Consider the following 19,503-nt stretch of genomic DNA (forward strand, 5'->3'; position numbering starts at 1 on the left):
ACTAGTCACTATGTTAGGAATGCTGTATGTTGTTCTATTAATATGTTATTACCGTGAAAAAGACACATTTGTCGTAAAAGCTGCAAGCAGCATAGGAAGTAGAATGTGAAAGTCTCTACTCTTCCAAGGGGCCCAGCCCAACTCTTAGTTTTCTTAGGGCCTTCTAGAAATTACTATGTCTATACTAACTGTATATGTGTGTCTCCCTCACTTTATTTTTTTCCCACATGTCCTGCAGCACATGGAGGTTCCCAGGCTAGGGGTTGAATCGGAGCTGCAGCCACTGGTCTACACCACAGCCACAGCAACGCAGGATCTGAGCCACATCTGCGACCTACACCACAGCTCAAGGCAATGCCAGATCCGTAATCCATGGAGCAAGACCAGGAATTGAACCTGCATCCTCACGGATGCTAGTCGGATTTGTCACCCACTGAGCCACGACGGGAACTCCCTCCCTCACTTTTTTAATGAAATAAAAAAGCTGTTCTGCAGCTAGGTTTTATTCAGACGTCAAGATGTGCTTTGGATTTCTTTCCCTAGAAATAATCCTGATCAAACTCATTCTTTTTTGTTGAGGAGGATACCCGAAGTATGGATATGAGGGAATTTAAGTCCTCCAAATTGATAATTTAGGTCATTTGGTTTTCTCTGTTCCAAGCAGTGCGGTGGGCAGGATCTTTGTGTGGGTGTTTAGCTTTACACATTGTTCGGGTACATCCAAACGGCAAAATCCGAGTAGAGTTTAAGTCCGAAGATGAGGGTATTTTAAAAGTTGATGCGTGGTGTCGCGTTGCTTTCTTAGAAGGTCTCACCCATTTGCATTTCAAACAAATTGAACTGAGAACCAAGTCTTAGAGACTAAGAGTGTAACTAACTTGACCCAGGTTCTCAACGTTCATAACTAACAGCGTCAACGTTCCCACTCAGACCTACGCAGGCCATGTCTGCTAAGCTCCAGATGTCTCTGATGCCATTTGAAAACATAATTTTGGCTTTGAAACTAGGAAGCATCGTTCTATATTTTTTATGTACTCATCACTCCATCAGCAATAATAATCATTCTTCCACTGCAGATACACATAGCCCTTTATGGTTTCCGAATATTTTTACATTCTCATAGTGATCCTGTGAGATGGACATTGATTCACATCCTGATTCATATGTGTGCAGAACTGGAGGCTCAAAGAAAAAAAAAATCACTTAAATTTTAAAATGTAATCAAAAGATGGTCCTTGGCCAAAGCCTTCTACCCCCAAAGTGGCTAAAGCACTTAGGACATCAAAATTTGAGTGGAAAAGGTGAGGTAGAGGGTATGAGATTAGTGGCTTTGGATGTATTGATATTGGCATGCGGTAGTCATGAACAACAGGAAGTACGCTAAGCTCTCTGGCCACGGCCCATCACACCTCATGCCAGTGCCTCGAGAATAGCCTTCTCTTGGCAGTCCCTGCGTGTTATGGCCCTGGGGGAAAAGGTGACTTCAACATAGCTCTTTTAAAGTGGTTAATTATATTTGATCCAAAACTTATTTCAAACTTCCACCATCAATACTAATATCACTGCATTTATAATCACATAGCGTGAGATTTATCACAATAGTTCCTTTTTGTGATGTTGAATCTTCCTCTGTCTCATCTCTTTTCCTGTTCTCTCCGAGACTTGGACCAAGTCTTACTTCTTACTTGTTTCAGTTCCCAAGAAAGAAAGTCTTGGTCTTTGTGGCCTTAAGGGCACCTCTTGACTTCAGATTGAAACTTGGCGATTCTCCTGGTCGCCTGAATTCATATGCAGATGCATCCACTGAACTCAGCCTGTAAACATTTCTTAGAACAATTTCTAGTTTTTTTTTTTCTTTTTGCCTTTTAATTATCTTTTATTTACAATTCACAACTTACTTGTAAAGTCAGTTTGGTCGTTCCCATTTTATGATTAAAGAAACTGAATCATGGAACGCTCACATGACTTATTACTTCAAATACAAGCCAAGGTCAAAGTTCAAATTATTCTTTACTATCCGCTCATACCTACTTCATTACAAGAAATCTCCAAGCTACAAAACAAGTTGTGTTCCAAAAATTCATTTGTAAGTCAGTTATTTGGCACTTGAACTGCATTTTACCACTCTGGAGGAAAAAAATGTTATAAATGGTGATTAGGTCCCTTGGCTAGCCTGCAGAAATCTACTTAACTCTTATGTGACTACAAAACGAATGATGCGTTTGCAATAAAAATAAGAGGGAGTGACAGTTGTAATTCTTGTCACAAAGAAAAAAATTTTGTTTTCCCGAGAAAAAGCAGATTCCATTAGAAGACAGGGAAATATGGAATTTTGGGGAGTCCAGAGAGGATTTCAGGGGGCTTTGATGAGCGTCTGAGGTTGATAAGCTCTCTGTCTTATGCCCAGTTTCACTTCAAAACTTTGAGGATTTTTGTTAAGATACTTCTCACTAGCCTAACTCACCCGCTCGCTGTGATTAGTCAATAGGATTGATTGAATTGAATACCAAAAATAGACGCTCTGAGATGATGTTAGCCAAACTAGGATGTAAGAACAAACCAGCCAGCCAGAAAAAGTCCTCCTCCCCCCCTGATGGAGGGGCCGAGAGGAGGTCTTGATTTTCCCATTTAACCCAGCAGATCGCCTCCGTTCTGGTAGCTTGGCTGAGGTCTGAAGAGAAGGCTCCGGAACGTGAGTCATGGCTATAGGCAAGGAAAGCATGTGATTTCTGGGGAGTATTTGCACAACGAGAGCTTCTAATTCTGAGAAATGACTACTTTTATCTCATCAAGCGATTGCTTCTTACATTATCTAGACTTTCACTTAACCAAGCAAATAAACATCTTAACTTTCCATTAACTTTTTAAAAAGTCGAGTGCCTTTTTAGATGGCCTTTAATTAGGATGTTTTCTTGTTTTCAGAACCTTTGCATGCAGCTTTTCCTTTCGTTAACAACAAAAGGAAGATATATCCTCCAGTAAAGGGAAGCTCAAGTGAGCCGAGCTTGCGGAGGTGGCACATTGTTAAGAAAGTGATGGGAAGAAAATGAGAAGTCTATGCCTCTTCGGTCAGTTTAGGGCTCTTACCAGTTTATCTACCCTGTCTTCCCACTAGTTGGATAATACATGTAACTACTTTGTGTTGGGTGTATTATTTGAATATTTTATAGTGGGTATTTATACCCAGGAGTGGTTTACTGAGTGAGTAAAGCCGTGTGTGCTCCAATCCAAGAGCCTTCTTAATGGTCATCATGAAAGGAAGCTGGGATTGGCAGACCCGGCGAGAGGGTAGCATCTAACTCGATTTCCATGCTTTGGTATTTGTAAATGCTTTGTTTTTCCCACTAAACTAATTTATAAAGACATCTTTAACATCCGCATTAGTTCTTCTATTTCTTGTGGCGTTGATATTTTTATAGCTGAATTTGTGTATGTGTGTTTTGAGTGTTGGAGGAGCTCTATCCCAAAGGAAAATAAGTCCGTAACGTTACATTTGCATCCCAGCACAGTGAGCATCTTCTGGGTGTTAGTTTTCAAAGTGAAATGTTATGCGTTGTTCTGGCCTTCTGCTCAGAACTGCCCCTGTTGAGTAGTTTATAAATTGAGTGAAAACAGGCTTAGGAACCTTCCCCATGAGGATACAGGTTTGTCTTTACAATGTACTCAGACTGGGAAGAGATGGTTTCTTCTGGTACCTGTGCATCTGCCAGAGGTGGGGAGAGACAGGAGGGAGCTTTTCCAGAAGCCCTTTGGTCTGCTCAGAATACCATGCCAGAGGGGTTAGTGAGCCAAAGCATGTTTTCTTTTTTTCTTGTTGGCTTTCTTGTATAGATTAAAACAGGCCAAGAGCATTTTTTTTTTTTTTTTTTTAATTTTAAGGGCTACACTTTGTGGTATCCGGAAGTCCCTGGGCCAGGGGTCTCATTGGAGCTGCAACTGCTGGTTTACACCACAGCCATAGCACACCGGATCTGAGCTGCATTTATGACCTACACCACAGCTTACAGCAACACCAGATGCTTACCCCACTGAGCGAGGCCAGGGCTTGAGGCCTCACCCTTACCAAGACAAAGTCAGGTCCTTAACCTGCAGAGCCACAGCTGCGCCTCCTAGACTGAGAGCTGTGATGACCCATTCTGTCTTACTAGGTTCCCAGGTTTTGTTTGTTGGTTGGTCAGAGGGTGGGAAATAGTTTAAGGAAAGGAAGAAGGTTGTCTGCTTCTGCTTTGGCTTTTGTTTGACTGGACAGAAAAATACTCCTGGTAATTTGAGCATTATTTTTTCCCTTTGCATTGGAGGCCTGGACCTTTTGGTGGAGGGGAAAACTTAAGAGCAAAACTCTCACTTGAAGAAATCCCAGTCATAGTATTATTTTTCTCATGGGCAAGCAATGCTACCTGTAGGATGTAACATAGAAAACAAATGAGTGAGTTCATGGCAGCTTATATGGCATATTTTTTGTTTATTATTTTTTAGCATTATATTCATTGGTTTAGGGGCTAAAACTTTTGTGTCCAGTATCTTGGTTGCAACAATTCTTAGCTTCACTGATTAGTTTTTATTTTCTCCTGCTTATTCTTATTCTATGACCTGAGTGACTTAGAGGAAAAGTCGTATTTCCTTGACATTTTTCAAAGACATAAGATATTCTTTTTTTTTTTTTTTTCTTTTCTTTTTACGGCAATGCCAGATCCATAACCCACTGAGTGAGGCTGGGGATTGAACCCACATCCTCATGGATGCTAGTCAGGTTCTTAAACCGATGAGCCAATGGAACTCTGAAAAACATACGATATTCTTTTTTTTTTTTTTTTTTTTAGGGCTGCACCCTCGGCTCATGGAGGCTCCCAAGCTAGGGTCTGAATAAGAGCTATAGCTGTCGGCCTACACCACAGCCACAGCAATGCGGGATTTGAGCGGTGTCTGTGACCTACACCACAGCTCAGGGCAACACCAGATCCTTAAGCCACTGAGCGAGGCCAGGGAGTGAACCCGCAACCTCACAGATACTAGTCGAGTTTGTAACCTGCTGAGCCACAAGATATTCTTAAGATTACTCACACTGCATTAATCTACACAACCAGGTGCCCTCAGAGGCCTCACTTTGCCCACTTCTCTTAGATGAGAACAGCCCAGCATAATAGTGTTGAAAGTTGCAGGATGATATTGGCACCCCTGTCTCTTCTACCCCTTCCCACCCCCGTCCTAAAACGTTCTCCTTCTTCACTGACACCTTTGTGGCTGGGACGAGGACAGCAGAAGGGCACCGAGAGGGGAGTTCGTGTCCAGTAGGTCAGGAGAGGGTTCTAAGGTGCGGGAAGTGGCTGGGGAGGAGGGAGAGGAGGCCTGAGCCCCCTGATTCTGTTGCAGGTGCTGCCAGCATCCCCCGCCACTTTTACAACTCCCGCAAGAGCCCTTGTTTTCAGAGCTGTCTTCAAATACTTGTCCTGTCTTTTCTACAGAATCGCCTGCCTGCCTATAACTGGATGACTTGATGTCGTTTTCTTTCTCAGGGTCAAGAAACTGGAGCATGGCTATGAGCACCGGAAGCCACGATTTTGTGGTTCTAAGCAATGGCAGCATCGCAACCAGCACTACCAACCCTGGTCCCCTCACCCCCTGTGATGGAGACCTTGCAGCCCAGCAGCTCGCACCCAAAGAAGCACCAAGGACAAAAGTGAGTCCAAACGGATGCCTGCAAGTTAATGGCACAGTTAAATCATCCTTCCTGCCTTTAGACAACCAAAGGACGCCTCAGAGGTTACCCCAGTGCTGCCATCCTTGCCCATACCATCACCCTCTGACTAGCCATGACAGTCACCAAGAGTGCCATCGCGAGGCTGGCTCTGCAGCACCTCCCGCTTTGGCCTCGTGTTGCATGCAGCCACACTCAGAGTACTCTGCATCTCTCTGTCCAAACCATTCACCTGTTTATCAGACTGCGTGCTGTCTTCAGCCCTCTCCATCCTTCTGCCTGCATCATCCGTGGCCTGACCATTTTCAGCATCAGCCTGTGCCGCAGCACATAGCCCGCGTAAGGTGAGTGCTCAGAAAGTTTTCCTGGACCTTCGCATCCAGCAAACTCCATGTGAATGTGACTGCTTGGGTCGATGCTTCAAAAGGAGGAGACAAAAAAGTATCAGAGAAAGGAAACCAGTAAAAATGCCTATTTGGTGGATTGTGTGAAGCCTGTTAAAATGCAAGTGAAATAATATTATATCTGTTTTATCCATTGACTTCTTAGTCAAGTAAAGCCTCTATTCCTTTTTCCCTGTCTGCAGGCTGGTTAGGTGTCCCTGTTAGGCCCAGAGTTATAAAGTTCAATAGAAGGTTTTAGTAAAATTAGGAATTTCTGCTATTAAACATGAGAGATATATTTGTAATGAGGCTGCCTAAACAGGAGGCTTATGTTTGCTATTATTGATAGTGAGCAGCATTTATGAAAAAGAAGTACAAAACCAGTGGCCTCCTTTTGGCTATATGCACAATTTCTCTTCACGTGGTTTATGTAATTATGTAATATGTCGAGATTGTATGAAAGCAACCGTTCCTTTCACAGCAGATGGGACCTATAAATCTGTAGCAGAAGACTTTAAAACATATTTATCGTAAAGCATTTTCAGATTGAAAAGTCCTGGAAAAATCTCTATTGTGGCCAGTTCTCGTTCCCTTCCCAGGTTAGAGTTTCTCTGATATGTGCTTCTGATATTTTTTCCATGGTTAACTTACCTGTACTGCTGGCGTGCAATGGTCATATAGTTTATAAAATACTGAGGACTTTGTAGAGACCAAAAATTATTTCACTTTTCTTGGTGATAAAAAGTTTTAGAAGAACTAGAAGAAAGCATTCTCTTTTTAAAATTAGGGTATAGTTTATATACAGAGAAATGCACATATCTTAAGTGTATCGGTTGATCAGTTTTGACAACTGTGGACGCTGGCGTAATGCCCGCCCTGGTCAGAGATGGAACTCTTCTGTCACCTGAGAAAGCCCCCTTATGCCACTTCCTGGTTATTCCTTCTGTCTTCACCAGAAACACTGTTCCGAGTTCTGTTACCAGAGTTTGTTTTGTTTGCTCTAAAGCTTTGTATGAATGGAGTCACACGTAGGTTCTCTGTGGTGTCTGGCAATTTCGACTCAGCATCACGTTTTGGAGACTGTGTGTATGAGGCTCCCTTTTCGTTGCTGAGTACTACTCCACTGTATGCGGGGAGCGGGAGACATGTTCCCGCATCGGATGTCAGAGTCTCTCAGTTTATAGAACTCTGATGAGAACGCTCACCTCCCCCAAAGCCACTTCTTTTTTTTTTTTTTTTTTTTTTTCTTCTTTGTCTTTTTTGTCTTTTGTTGTTGTTGTTGTTGTTGCTATTTCTTGGGCCGCTCCCGCGGCATATGGAGGTTCCCAGGCCAGGGGTTGAATCGGAGCTCTAGCCACCGGCCTACGCCAGAGCCACAGCAACGTGGGATCTGAGCCGCGTCTGCAACCTACACCACAGCTCACGGCAACGCCGGATCTTTAACCCACTGAGTAAGGGCAGGGACAGAACCCGCAACCTCATGGTTCCTAGTCGGATTCGTTAACCACTGCGCCACGACGGGAACTCCTCAAAGCCACTTCTTAGAAGATCGCGGTCCAGATGGCACTGTGCCGTGTGGCCAGCAGTAGACTCTTTCCACTTTGAATGAAACTGTGTTGAAATGATAGGGTCATAAATATCGGTATTTCCAAATCATTAATTATGTGATTGCAGAGTGTGAGGTGAAACAGACAGCTCTACATTGTGAAGCTGACCCCTCCTAGACAAAGCTTCACAAGAAAGTAAAACAAGGGGCAAGCGCCCTGGTGTTTCAGTGTGACCAGCATGTCAGTATTTTCAGGACTCTGGCTTAGCCTCTCTCAATGATCTAATTTTACAGGAATGAGAGCCCAATGTACATACTACTTTAAATAGAATGGCCTTAGAAAAGCAAACGGATAAAATTGCCATATTTGTCCATCAGGAAAAGTTGTAAAAGAAACTGGAATATTCTGTGAGAAATTTTTCATATTGGAATTTAAAAAATTGGGGGAGTTCCCATTGTGGCCCAGTGGTAATGTTTGTGGTATCCATGAGGATGTGGGTTCGATCCCTGGCCTCACTCAGTGGATTAAGAATCCAGCATTGCTGTGGCTGTGGTGTAGGCTGGCAGCTGTAGCTCTGATTCGACCCCTCGCCTGGGAACCTCCATGTGCCATGGGTGCAGCTCTAAAAAAAAAAAAAACAAAAGAGGAAAAAAGAAATATTTTCATACTAGAGAGATTTACAAGGTAGACTCTGCTAGATTTGGTGGACAGCTGGGTATGGGGAAGAAGGAAGAAGAATCACAACCATTTTCAGTTTCCTGGCTGGGGCAACGCGGTGGGTAGATGATAATGCTGATCACAGAAATGGAGAGGTTTCGAAGGATGCTCGGAGCCGGCAGGGCTTCTGGGGGCAGGGCTGGGGCAGTAACTTGGAAGAGTGTGGTCCTCTGAGCTTTCTTGACAGGGCTAGTATTACGTGACAATTGCATTGCGGATAACAACACCGTTGGAGGTCATCGTAGAATGAAAACTGTAGCAGGGAGACTCAGCCCAGCGTGAATTTATTTGCACAGTTGTGCTGTGGGCAAGACACAAAGCCATGTCTGTGTCTCTCTTCTCAAATCCGTAAGATATCTGCACAAGCAAATGTGGACACCGATAAAGCTGCTGATTAAGGGAGGGCAGGGCAGTGTGGGAGAGTCTGCACAGGAGGTCTGCTCTAAGAAATTCTGAAAATGAGGGTGTCCTGTGATGCTTTGCTGTCTTTTATTAGTTATTCTACCCAACACTTTTACAAAAGTTATCAGAACATAGGTTCTAGAGGCTGATCTCTGCAACAGATGGTACTGCTCCAAAATTTTTTTTTTCCTTTTGTGATTTCCTGCATGTTGTTTTTCAAAACCTGATAATCTCAAATACTTAATGCAGTGTTAGTCACTTGATGTCTCAGATGTATTCATGACTTGATAAAGGGATGCACTGTTCACGGCACTTGAAGAGTGTCTTAGAGGTTGGTGGCCGTGGAGTAAGATTGCGGGCAGGCGGATGATCCTGGCTACTTTCAGCTGCTGTTGCTCTTTGCGCCTACACCACAGATGGGCCCACCCGGTTGGTATTTTGTTTCAGTTTTAGACATTTGTATTTTTTTTATAAAGCGCGAAAACCGTAGAGGATGACGTAGAGAGTCAGTGGAGAGGAAGATCCAGTTTTCTCCCAGCCCGCAAGGCACCTCCTTTCAGTCGCTCCTCCTCCTGTTCCTCTTCCCACCTTCTGTAGCACAGCGGTTCTCTCGTCCCTTCTTGACTCTTTGAGCTGTAATAAAGCTTTCTAAACAATTCATTAGAGTCCATCACTTGTGTGTATTTTTGCTTTTTTTTTTTAAATGGCTGCGCCTGCGCCATGTGAAAGTTCTCTTGCCAGGAATTGAATCCCAGCCACACCGGATCCTTTAACCCACTGCACCGGGCCAGAGACTGAACCTGTGCCTTCCCAGTGACCCAAGCTGCTGCAGCAGCTGAATTCTTAACCCACTGCACCACAGTCGAAACTCCTGTTTTTGCCGTTTTAAATTCTCTGTGAATTGGTTGGTTAAGATCATTGCAAGGCTCACATGCAGTCTATTCTCTTAGTTCCATTTGTCACCATATATCGAGTAGGTCAAATAGGTCTCATTCTAAAGCTTCCATCTGGGAGTTCCCTCGTGGCTCAGTGGTTAGCAAATCCGACTAGAAACCATGAGGTTGCAGGCTCGATCCCTGGCCTCACTCAGTGGGTTAAGGATTCGAGTTGCCATGAGCTGTGGTGTAGGTTGCAGACGCAGCTCGGATCTGGCATTGCTGTGGCTGTGGTGTAGACCGGTGGCTACAGCTCTGATTTCAGACCCCTAGCCTCGGAACCTCCATATGCCTCGGGCCCTAAAAAAAGACAATAAATAAATAAATAAATAAATAAAGCTTCCATCTTTTTTCAATTGTAGGCTCCTATCCTCATAGCCGTCGCTCAGCTCTTAATTAATGCGTCTGATTGAGAACACGAAGGAATTTTATAAGGCAGAAACCAGTCTCGCCTTACATGAGACAGAGCCTTTACCCACAGGTCCTCGACCCAGCTGAGCTCCTGAATCATCTGGGGAGTTGAGGACTAAACTGAGGACGATAATCAGAAGGAGAAGTTTCTTTTGCGGGGAAAACAGTGAGGAACTCGGGGAGGGGATCCGAGGTGGGAAGGGTCGCTGGGGGTTAGCGAGGCTGGGGGCAGGCCGACGGAGATGACAACGTGAGTGGCCCTCACAGGGCGACCGGGACAGGGTCAAGGGACGGCGGGAGGCGGTCGTCGAGGACCAGGGGGATGGCAAGGGGGGAAGCAGGCGAAGACAAAGGCTTGCCTGGGAAGAGTGAGGCGAACAGGGTGGCCAGAGTGAGGGGGTCGTTGGGATGACCGGGAGGGTGGCTTTTCCTGATTCCACCTCCTGAACCCCGTCCAGCCGCCTGAAAGACGTGCGGAGACATCTGCCCCTTACCCTACAAACGTCTGGAAAGTGCCTCTCGGGAGCAAGTCACACGCCGGGTGTGCTGCTTGAAGCTAAGTTCTGAATTCTCCATTTGGGGCTCTTCTTATTGCCCCATTAAAGGGGAAGGGGAGTGGTGTTAGGACACAATTAATAAGGGGGTCTGCGTCCAAAAATAGCGCCCAAGATCTCAAACCCAACCTTGACGTACCTTTTAAGTTGGCGTTGCAAAAATGTTCTTGGTGGGAGCAGAGGACTCCATAAACGATGCTTGGCCATGGCCATAGACTCATTATCATGGAAGGGAACCTGCAATGGTTTGGGGTACCTGCCAGACGCATTTTTATTTCTCTGAGGGTGATTTTGTAGACAGATGGTCCCTTTAAATGTTCCACCCTGGAGAGATCAGAGCTATGCTGGGTTAAGAAGACTTGGCATGGAGGGGACCATGGCACCCCAGCAGGAGCTCAGCCCCTGGAGCTTAAATAACATTGTCCCTGCCTCCCCGTACATTCTGACTATATAATTTTTGTAACCTGTATTTCCTTTCTCCTTGGGTTCTTTGTGAGTTTTCCAATTTAGGACTTACGTTTCTCAGAGGTTTTCTTTTGGTTTCCCCTTAGGACACTAGTTACTTTCCATGAAGGGAACTCTTTTTCCTAAAGAGTGGAAAATGAGAATTTGTGTATTATGTTAAAAGAGATGGAACCTCCCACTTGAAACCGTGTTCCTTTGTGTATGTTCAGTGGTCAGTGATAGGCCTGAGAGCATCGTTTTCTGAAGGGTCTTACTTGGCTGCACCTGGGCTGCCGTAATGCACCCTCCGCTTCCCTGAGCCCTGGCGATGGTGTTATTTTAGTTCGCTAGGAAATTTGAACCCGAAATCACTCTGGACACTTCATCAGCCGTGTGGCATGAACCTTGGCATTGCTTCAGATCCCAGAGTCTCTGGTTTGCCCGAATCACCAGACTCAACCCAAATGGCTTTTCTAAGATGCTGGAGCAATGAATGGGGAACTTTGAGGTTAGCGACTCACTTACTTAGAAAGCATTTCATGAATACTTACTAAGTGTTACATCCTGGAGACAGAGGTAAAAACTGCAAGCGTGGTCCCCGGCTGGAAAGATGGAGCGGTGATGTGGATTGGGCCCGCTCCTTGGGTTTCGGCCTGAGGTAGCAAGCCCTCTCTGATCAGCAAATATCGCCTGCAGAGCTGCTGTGTTCTTTGGAGCACAGCGCTTTTGCAGGGGCACAAGCCAGGTTTATATATTAATACAAAAAGAGAACCAGACTATGTCTTATTTTAAATTCCGTTTCCTCTCTTACCGTTGGAGGGTTACTAAGAGCTAAATAATCATTTGTCTTTAGGTACATTTGCTGTAAATTGTAAGCTGGCCAGGACTACGAGGCAAGTGTCTTTGGCAGGCAGGAAAGGTTAAGCTTCGTTCTTTAAGGCCTGTGTTGAGCAGCAGGGTCCAGTAAAATTTTAAAAACTCCATTCTTCAGCCACACAAGGCACGCTTCACATGCTCAGCAGGCACCTGTGACAAGTGGTACCACAGTGGACAGCAGAGATACAGAACGCTTCCAACAGTTCAGAAACTGGGCAGAACTATCTTTCTTAGCTCCATTAAAGCAGCTAAGATCCCTTTTGACCTCTGTGGCAGCAAACGGAGCAAGTATGATAGAGAGAAAACAGGAGTGTTTGACAGTAAATACCCTTCTTGGTCAACATAATTCTCATTCATTGGAGTATGACTGTATTTTGTTTAAAATATAACAAAGAAATGGCAAAAAATAAAAATCCCTTTTCTTCAAAAATCTGAAGGACTAAAGCCCTAGATTATAAAAAAATTGTAGGAGGTAGGCAATTGCTTCAGCATTTTCCAGAGACCACAGTTACAGCTTGCAGAAACTGCTGCAGGAGTGCCTGTCGTGGCTCAGACGAAACGAACCTGAGTAGTATTCATGAGGATGCAGGTTGGATCCCTGGCCTCGCACAGTGGGTTAGGTTGCTGTGGCTGTGGTGGAGGCTGTAGCTCTGATTCGACCCCTGGCCTGGGAACCTCCATATGCCATGGGTGCGGCCCAAAAAAACAAAAAGATTAATTAATTAATTTTTAAAAAAACGACTGCCGATCCATCCAAAGGCAGAAGTATCCATCTATTGAGTTTATGGCTGCCTGGGCTTTTTGTAAGTAGATCTAAAATACAAATGTCCCAGCAAAGTTTTTTGGGAAGGCCTTGGCCCCAGAGGAGTCATCGCGCTGCATTAGAGCCGGTCCTCCTTGCACGCCGCCCACGGAGAGGCAGGCAGGGCACAGAGGGTCTGAATCCTGGCTCTGCCACTGGACAGCTTGGTGGTTGGGATAATATTGCATCTCTCTCAGCCTTAGTTTCTTTCCTTTTCTTTTTCTTTTTTTTTTTTTTTCTTTTTGTCTTTTTAGGGCCGCTCCCGCGTCATATGGAAGTTCCCAGGCTAGGGGTCTAATCGGAGCTGCAGCCACCAGCCTACACCACAGCCACAGCAACGCCAGATCCGAGCTGCATCTGTGATCTACTCCATGGCTCACGGAAAGGCTGGATCCTTCACCCACTGAGGGAGGCCAGGGGTCGAACCCACAACCTCGTGGTTCCTAGTCGGGTTCATTTCCGCTGCATCATGACGGGAACTCCTCCTCAGCCTTCGTTTCTATCCATGGACAAAGGAGAAGACTGGGCTATGTTGTTTTCATGTAGCACAGTCTGCTGGAGCCAAGTATGAGTCTCCTTGCTCTTCTCCTTCGAAGCACTTTTGTTCCTTTCATTTCTTTCTCTTCAGTCTTCCTTGTTGTTCTTTGCTGCCATGTACTTAATTCTGTTAATATTAGTTCAGAAATCAAGCTCTTACTGAATCCTGGTGGAAATAAATACATGCTGTATTGCTTTTCATTCTTATTTCTAAATTGCATAATTTTAAGCCTGTCCACCTGCGGAAAAGAGTGAAAGACGGTCACTGATGTGCTTTCTGAAGGAGGAAGTGGGGGCAGTTGAGACTAACTGGGCCTCTCCAGCCCCAAAGACACAGAGCTTTTATACCAATTGTATAATCTGATTAAGACAGTTAATTTTCGAAGTCTGGTACGATTGAATCTTGATTTCACTGAAACCAAGGTTTATTTTTACGTTCCTTAAAGTAGTCAAAATTAACTTTTTAAAACAGGATAATGTTTGTAAAATTTTAAATGTTCCAAGCTTGCTTGCCAAAGTAAGTCAGCTTGGCAGTCAGATTGAGTGAAGCCTTATTTTATTAGTAGGACTTCTTTTAGGGCGTTTTTTATACTATAAATGAACCGATTTTAGAGTGCGCTGTGCCTCAAGGAATGCACTGCACAGTCTGTAACACATTTCAGAATATGAGCCTTGGTCGTCTTTTACTTTAATAATAAATGTCAGGAAATAATACCCTCTTTATTTCATAAAATTAATTAATAGAACAGTTTGGAATGAAGCAAATATATTCATTAATTACCCCTTTCTCTAGTATTCCTACTTGTTTAGCAGATCCTGGAGAGCGAAGAAAAAAAGGAATGGTTCCAATTTTTCTTTCTCGTTTAAAAAAAAAAAAAAAGGCTGAAAAACGTCAAATATTTGGCCGGCAGCAAAACTTAAAAGACCCTGTTATAGATCAGTTACTTCTCTAATTCCAGGAAAAAAAACCCCAGTGGTACCACTGCACCTTCTTTCCAGACTTCCGTGGATTGTTAGGTGTAATTTAAAAGAATTTATAGAACTTTCATTGCTGTACTATGTGTTCTTTTCAGCAAAATTGACTCTACATGATTAAATCTTTTTTAAAAGACACAAGCCAGAGAGTCAACTGCTTGGTGATTTGAAGTCTGCAATACAGCCTCGTGCCTGGGGGCAGATCTGAAACCCAAGGATTTGTTGAGTGAATGTCACGCACCCCCCTGCCCCCCTCCATTCTCAGGACACCTTTTTTTTTTTTTTTTTTTTAATTGTGAAAAATTGACAAAACTTAAGCTTTTTAAAAACCTCACAGAGGTGGGTCACTGCCATCAAGCAGGCTATGATCTCATAGGAGAGAGATGACAACCACAGTTCTCCAAGGACCAGAACCAGAGTTGAGCGGGTCATCTGAGTCCCAACGGGGGAAACGGACTCCCACGCGGGAGGGTTAGAGAAGCTCATGGGAGATGAGTAGGCTCTTTCACGATGGGTGAGGGACCCACTGCCTGACACACGGGAGGAGGCCTGGAGGACAGGCCGGGGCGGCTTCAGCAGGAGGCCGCGTGGTGAGCAGCATCCTTTGTCTGGAGAAGGCCCAGAGGAGGCAGAAAGGTTGTCTGACTCGACCTTTGGAGAACAGTGCACTGGAGTTCATCCAAAAAGACCGCCCTCCCCAGACAGCGGTCCAGCTGTGGAATCAGCCTAAAGCGCTTAGGAAGGGTCCAGGTACTTCCCATCCAGTAGCTGCGTAGTTCTGACGCCTTTGATTCATCTGTAGTTCCCCAGGCTTGCTTGTTGACCCTCTTACTCTGAGCAGCCTTTGTGTATCTTCAGGGCCTACCAAGGCGCCTGGGATTTAGGAGAGACTCAGAAATTGTTGAACTTCATGAATAATTCATTGAACATCAGTAAATTCCCTCTCAGGCAGAGCTCGATTTGAGGATGTTTTATTTGGATAATGAAAATCAGGCACATTGTTCCCCTGGAGTAAGATGTTTTCCCAGACAGTGGGAGAAGCTTGAGAAGGCTTTGTTCCCTTAATAACCCTGTTTGATTAGTTGTTGTTTGAGTCCTTTTGGGGGGAATAGCTCCTCTTGTCCTTTAACGCCTCCAGCTCCCCATGCATTGGTTTCTAACTTTCAGGAAAATTATGGCCGTATTCACGAAGGTGTGAGAAAGGCAAGGCAGAGACCTAGTCCACTCCCTCAGCTCCAGCTGCTTTCGTACATGATGCTGGAGCCCTTTGGAGAAAGACAGGGATCAGCCAGGAGACTGCGCTGGGGAGAGGCAGCCCAGAATAACCTTTCTGTTTGCTCAGCTCTGGCCACCTCCTGGATATTTGCAAATCTAGAATAAGTGGCTTTGTCAGCAGTCAGCAGAGCATAAACCTGATGGATAAAACATATATTCCCGAAGAGGCGTTGGCGCTTTTCTTTGTCCCTGTATATTTTCTGACTTAGAAAGAATAAAACAAGAGAGTCCAGGGCCAGATTTGATTCCTTAGCTCGATGTGAATTTGCTGTGCTGTTGGTTTCATTACCCAATTTCTTCTCCCATTTGAATGGTACAGGAAGGACGCCGATAGCTATCAAATAGTTTGAGATTCAAGCATGATGCTTTCTGCAGGAATATGAGCGATTTACCGTTTTCTAAACACGCTTCTGTGTGTCTGGTGAGAAGCCAAGAGGGACAGGTAACACATTCAGTCCTTCAGACCCTCTGTGTGCCTCTGTGGTCGCCTGGCCCTGCCCCCCTCCCCTCCTAAAAACACTGCTTTCATTATGTCCCTCCTCTGCTCAAAAACCTTCCACGGTTTCCCCCAACCCTCTGACCTGACGTTGAAAGTCCGTTTAAAGGGATGGAGTGTGTTTTATGGGGGAAGGAAGCGTAGTTTAGGGAGGAGGGATCTTCCAGCCTTGGTTGGGAACAAGGTGACAGAGCTCAATAAATAAGATTATTGTAACAGATTCCCCCCCCCCACACACACACACTTTAGAAGTTTAAACAGAAATCTGATTCAGCACTTTATCTTCATTTCCACTTATATGTAATCAAAAACTAGATTCTGATCATCTTTAGGTCCCGGCCAACACTGAGTGTTTTAGGACTTGGTTTTTTAGGGATCAGCCATGGGCTGGCCACCTTGGCTACCAGAAACTAAAACCACTTCCTTGTACAGCAGTCCCCGGGAGACGTCTATTTACATATAATTTTGTTGTTGAAAGGGCTCCCCTCACGCAGACTTAAACTTGACGGTGAGCTCCCAAATGTATTACTTTTCTTTAACCTCCTTACCCCTGACCTCCGTCTCCCAAAGCTCAGAATTCTAAGTGAGCAGCATTAGTGTCTGGTGAGTATTTTGGCTTGAGGATTTTACACTTCATTCCAGCATTCCAACCTCTTAAGTGAGTTACGTTTAATAAGATTTTTCTGGCTTTCTTATGAGCTTTTCTTGGATCTCCTATTAGTGATTATTATTCACATCTTATTAAGGAAAGCGTATACTATACCCTCATTTAGCATGTTTTGTGCAGGACTCGCAGCAACAGTCTGGCATGGAAAGGCCTGTGTTTAAGGACAAGTGCTTTGTAAGTTAGTATAGCTTGAAAATGGAACACATGGGGCCCGTTTGCTTTATGCCCTCCAGCTAAAGCATGCAAATTTAACTTTAACGTCATGGGCTGAGGAAGAATGCTTTCTTTTAAGCAGAGCTACTTTTCAACCACTTAAAAATATTTTTGATTAACGCATTGTCTTTTTCAGGATGCTAATTGCTTTAAACCCTTCCTTCCTTCCTTTGTCTTTCTTTCTTTCTTCCTTCCTCTCTCCCTCCCTCCCTCTCTCTCTCTTTCTACCATTCTTAGATTCTTCTTTGAGGGCGTTTTTTGCACTGGATCAGAACCCTGGGGCATTCTGACCTCCAGTGCTGCCCCTCCCTTATGAGCGGCAGAGACAAGATATATTTGAAAATGAATTTCCCAGCACCCGCCCGCTGCCTTCAGCTTTCATCAGCAGCAGCATAGCTGCCCCTTGACTACTGATCTGCCAGGCCTGGAAACTCCTCTCTTCTGGAGGACAAATAGTCGATTAATTATAAAAGAGAAAATAATGCCCCTCCCCATTCTCACCCAGTTTGTATAACAGGGGCGCCTTTCTTGTTTACTGCAATAACTGGGGCAAAAAAAAAAAAAAAAAAAAAAAAAAGCCTAATTTCTTACTTGCTACTTAGGACCAGGCTCTCCTAATAAGAGAAAATTTTCTTTTTAACTTAAACTGGAACTCAAGCTGTTACATGAAAGTCTGATTTCTTCCAGCTTTATGGGATTTTGAGCCTGAGTGGGACAGACGGGGAACATTGTACATTCTGCACAAAGCATCTTTTTCTTATGGAATGTCGCATAGAAGTGCCTTCATGGGCTGCCAGGCTCAGTTACTAACTGAAGTAACGGTTAGCAGATCCGATGAGTGTGCAGTTTTGCCTTTCAGCATCCCCACCAGCTGGACGTCCTCAAATGTCAGATAGTTTTCTTTTGCCAGCAAGTTGGGTGAAGTTGGCGTGGGGGTTTATAAATATGTGCAAAATGCATATTTTTATCATTGTTCATAGCCGTCTTTTATGACATCGCTACAATATTCTTAATGTCTCTGGGGGAAATTTGTAAATTCGTTAACAGCCAAATCGGACGTGAGTTGTTCTCAGCTAACCAGTAGCCACTGATTGCTTAAGAGATGAAGTAGGTAGAAGTAAAACACAAGAAAGGGAATTCAGTGGTAATATTGCCTGTGATCCATAGACGTTTCGTCCCTTTTCTGCCTTAGACTAGCATCTTCCTGTCAGTTATAAAGAGAACGTAGAGTTTTATATTTCAATTATAGACCTTCATTATGGAAGGTAGGAGTGGCCATAAGCAGGGGCCTACATATATCTTGAAAGATAAATTCAACATAGGTTTAAGCATGATTTTAATATCGAGAAGTATAGAAATTAAATGTCCTCCTCCCTTAGTTAAAATAACTAATCTTAGACATCCTGTTTAAAAAAATCATGATTTAGGGAGTTCCCGTCGTGGCGCAGTGATTAACGAATCCGACTAGGAACCATGAGGTTGCGGGTTCAGTCCCTGCCCTTGCTCAGTGGGTTAACGATCCTGCGTTGCCGTGGCTCTGGCGTAGGCCGGTGGCTACAGCTCCGATTTGACCCCTAGCCTGGGAACCTCCATATGCCGCGGGAGCGGCCCAAAGAAACAGCAAAAAGCCAAAAAAAAAAAAAAAATCATGATTTAGGAGTTCCCATTATGGCTCAGTGGTTAACGAACCCAACTAGTATCCCTGAGGATGTGGGTTCAATCCCTGGCCTTGCTCAGTGGGTTAAGGATCCAGCGTTGCCATATAGCTGTGGTGTAGATCACAGATGTGGCCTGGATCTGGCGTTGCTGTGGCTGTGGTGTAGGCCGGCAGCTACAGCTCCCATTCAACCCCCCTAGCCTGGGAAGGTGTGACCCTAAAAGGCAAAATATTCTAAAATATTCATAAATAATGAATTATAGTCTCTGAGATTAAATAATTTTGTAAAATTGGGAAGCAGAACTTGGTCATGCATTGTCCCTGTATTTGATGAAAAAAAATGGACTTTAATGGCATAAGGTCTCAATTAAGTTTATAATGAACAATATTAATGATTTTATTGAGCCCTTACTGTATATCAGACATTGTGCTATATTTTACCTGCACTCTCTGATTTAATCCTGAATCAGCCCAAGGAATTCAGAGCTCTTATTGTCATTTTCGTCTTATAGATAAAGAAACTATGGTTTGAGAAAATTAAATAGTGCCCAAAATAGTAATTAAATGGTTAACAATAGCAGCACAGCTGGGACTTGAGTCCTGGTCGGTCTGGTTGTGAAGCCTTTCCTCTTAGTCACTCTCTGTGCTGCTCAAATATATGAGAATACATTTTTTTTTTTTTTTTTTTTGGCTAAGTTTTCTTTTTTGGCTCTAGCAATAGCCCAAGAGACAGTTACTGGGTGCTTGCTGTGTAGTAAGCATTTGTGCACATTCATTCTCCAAACCGCAGAGCTGAGATGGCACAGATCACAGAAATCATCATGAGAAGCACAGGGGACTTGCCCCAGGCTGTCCTCGTCCCTCTCAGATCACAGGCCACATTCGCAGTGCTGCCTCGCATGGGCCCCGAGGAAAAG

General features: G+C 44.3%; 1 protein-coding gene across 12 annotated transcripts in view; it reads left to right on the forward strand.

Annotated features, from left to right (window-relative positions):
- DISP1 (dispatched RND transporter family member 1) overlaps positions 1-19,503 on the forward strand; it is a 183,536-nt gene that overhangs the window by 122,403 nt on the left and 41,630 nt on the right. For 7 of the 12 annotated variants that reach the window (XM_021064356.1, XM_021064349.1, XM_021064351.1 and 4 more), the window contains one exon: positions 5,514-6,039. In XM_021064356.1, the coding sequence (XP_020920015.1) occupies positions 5,531-6,039 (509 nt within the window). In that variant the 5' untranslated portion in view covers positions 5,514-5,530. Of the gene's footprint in view, positions 1-395; positions 2,693-5,513; positions 6,040-19,503 lie in introns of those variants that run through there. The other 5 variants (XM_021064360.1, XM_021064357.1, XM_021064358.1 and 2 more) reach the window with 2 other exon arrangements.

The sequence above is a fragment of the Sus scrofa genome, chromosome 10 (assembly GCF_000003025.6).
Source record: "Sus scrofa isolate TJ Tabasco breed Duroc chromosome 10, Sscrofa11.1, whole genome shotgun sequence".
NCBI classification, from domain to species: Eukaryota; Metazoa; Chordata; class Mammalia; order Artiodactyla; family Suidae; genus Sus; species Sus scrofa.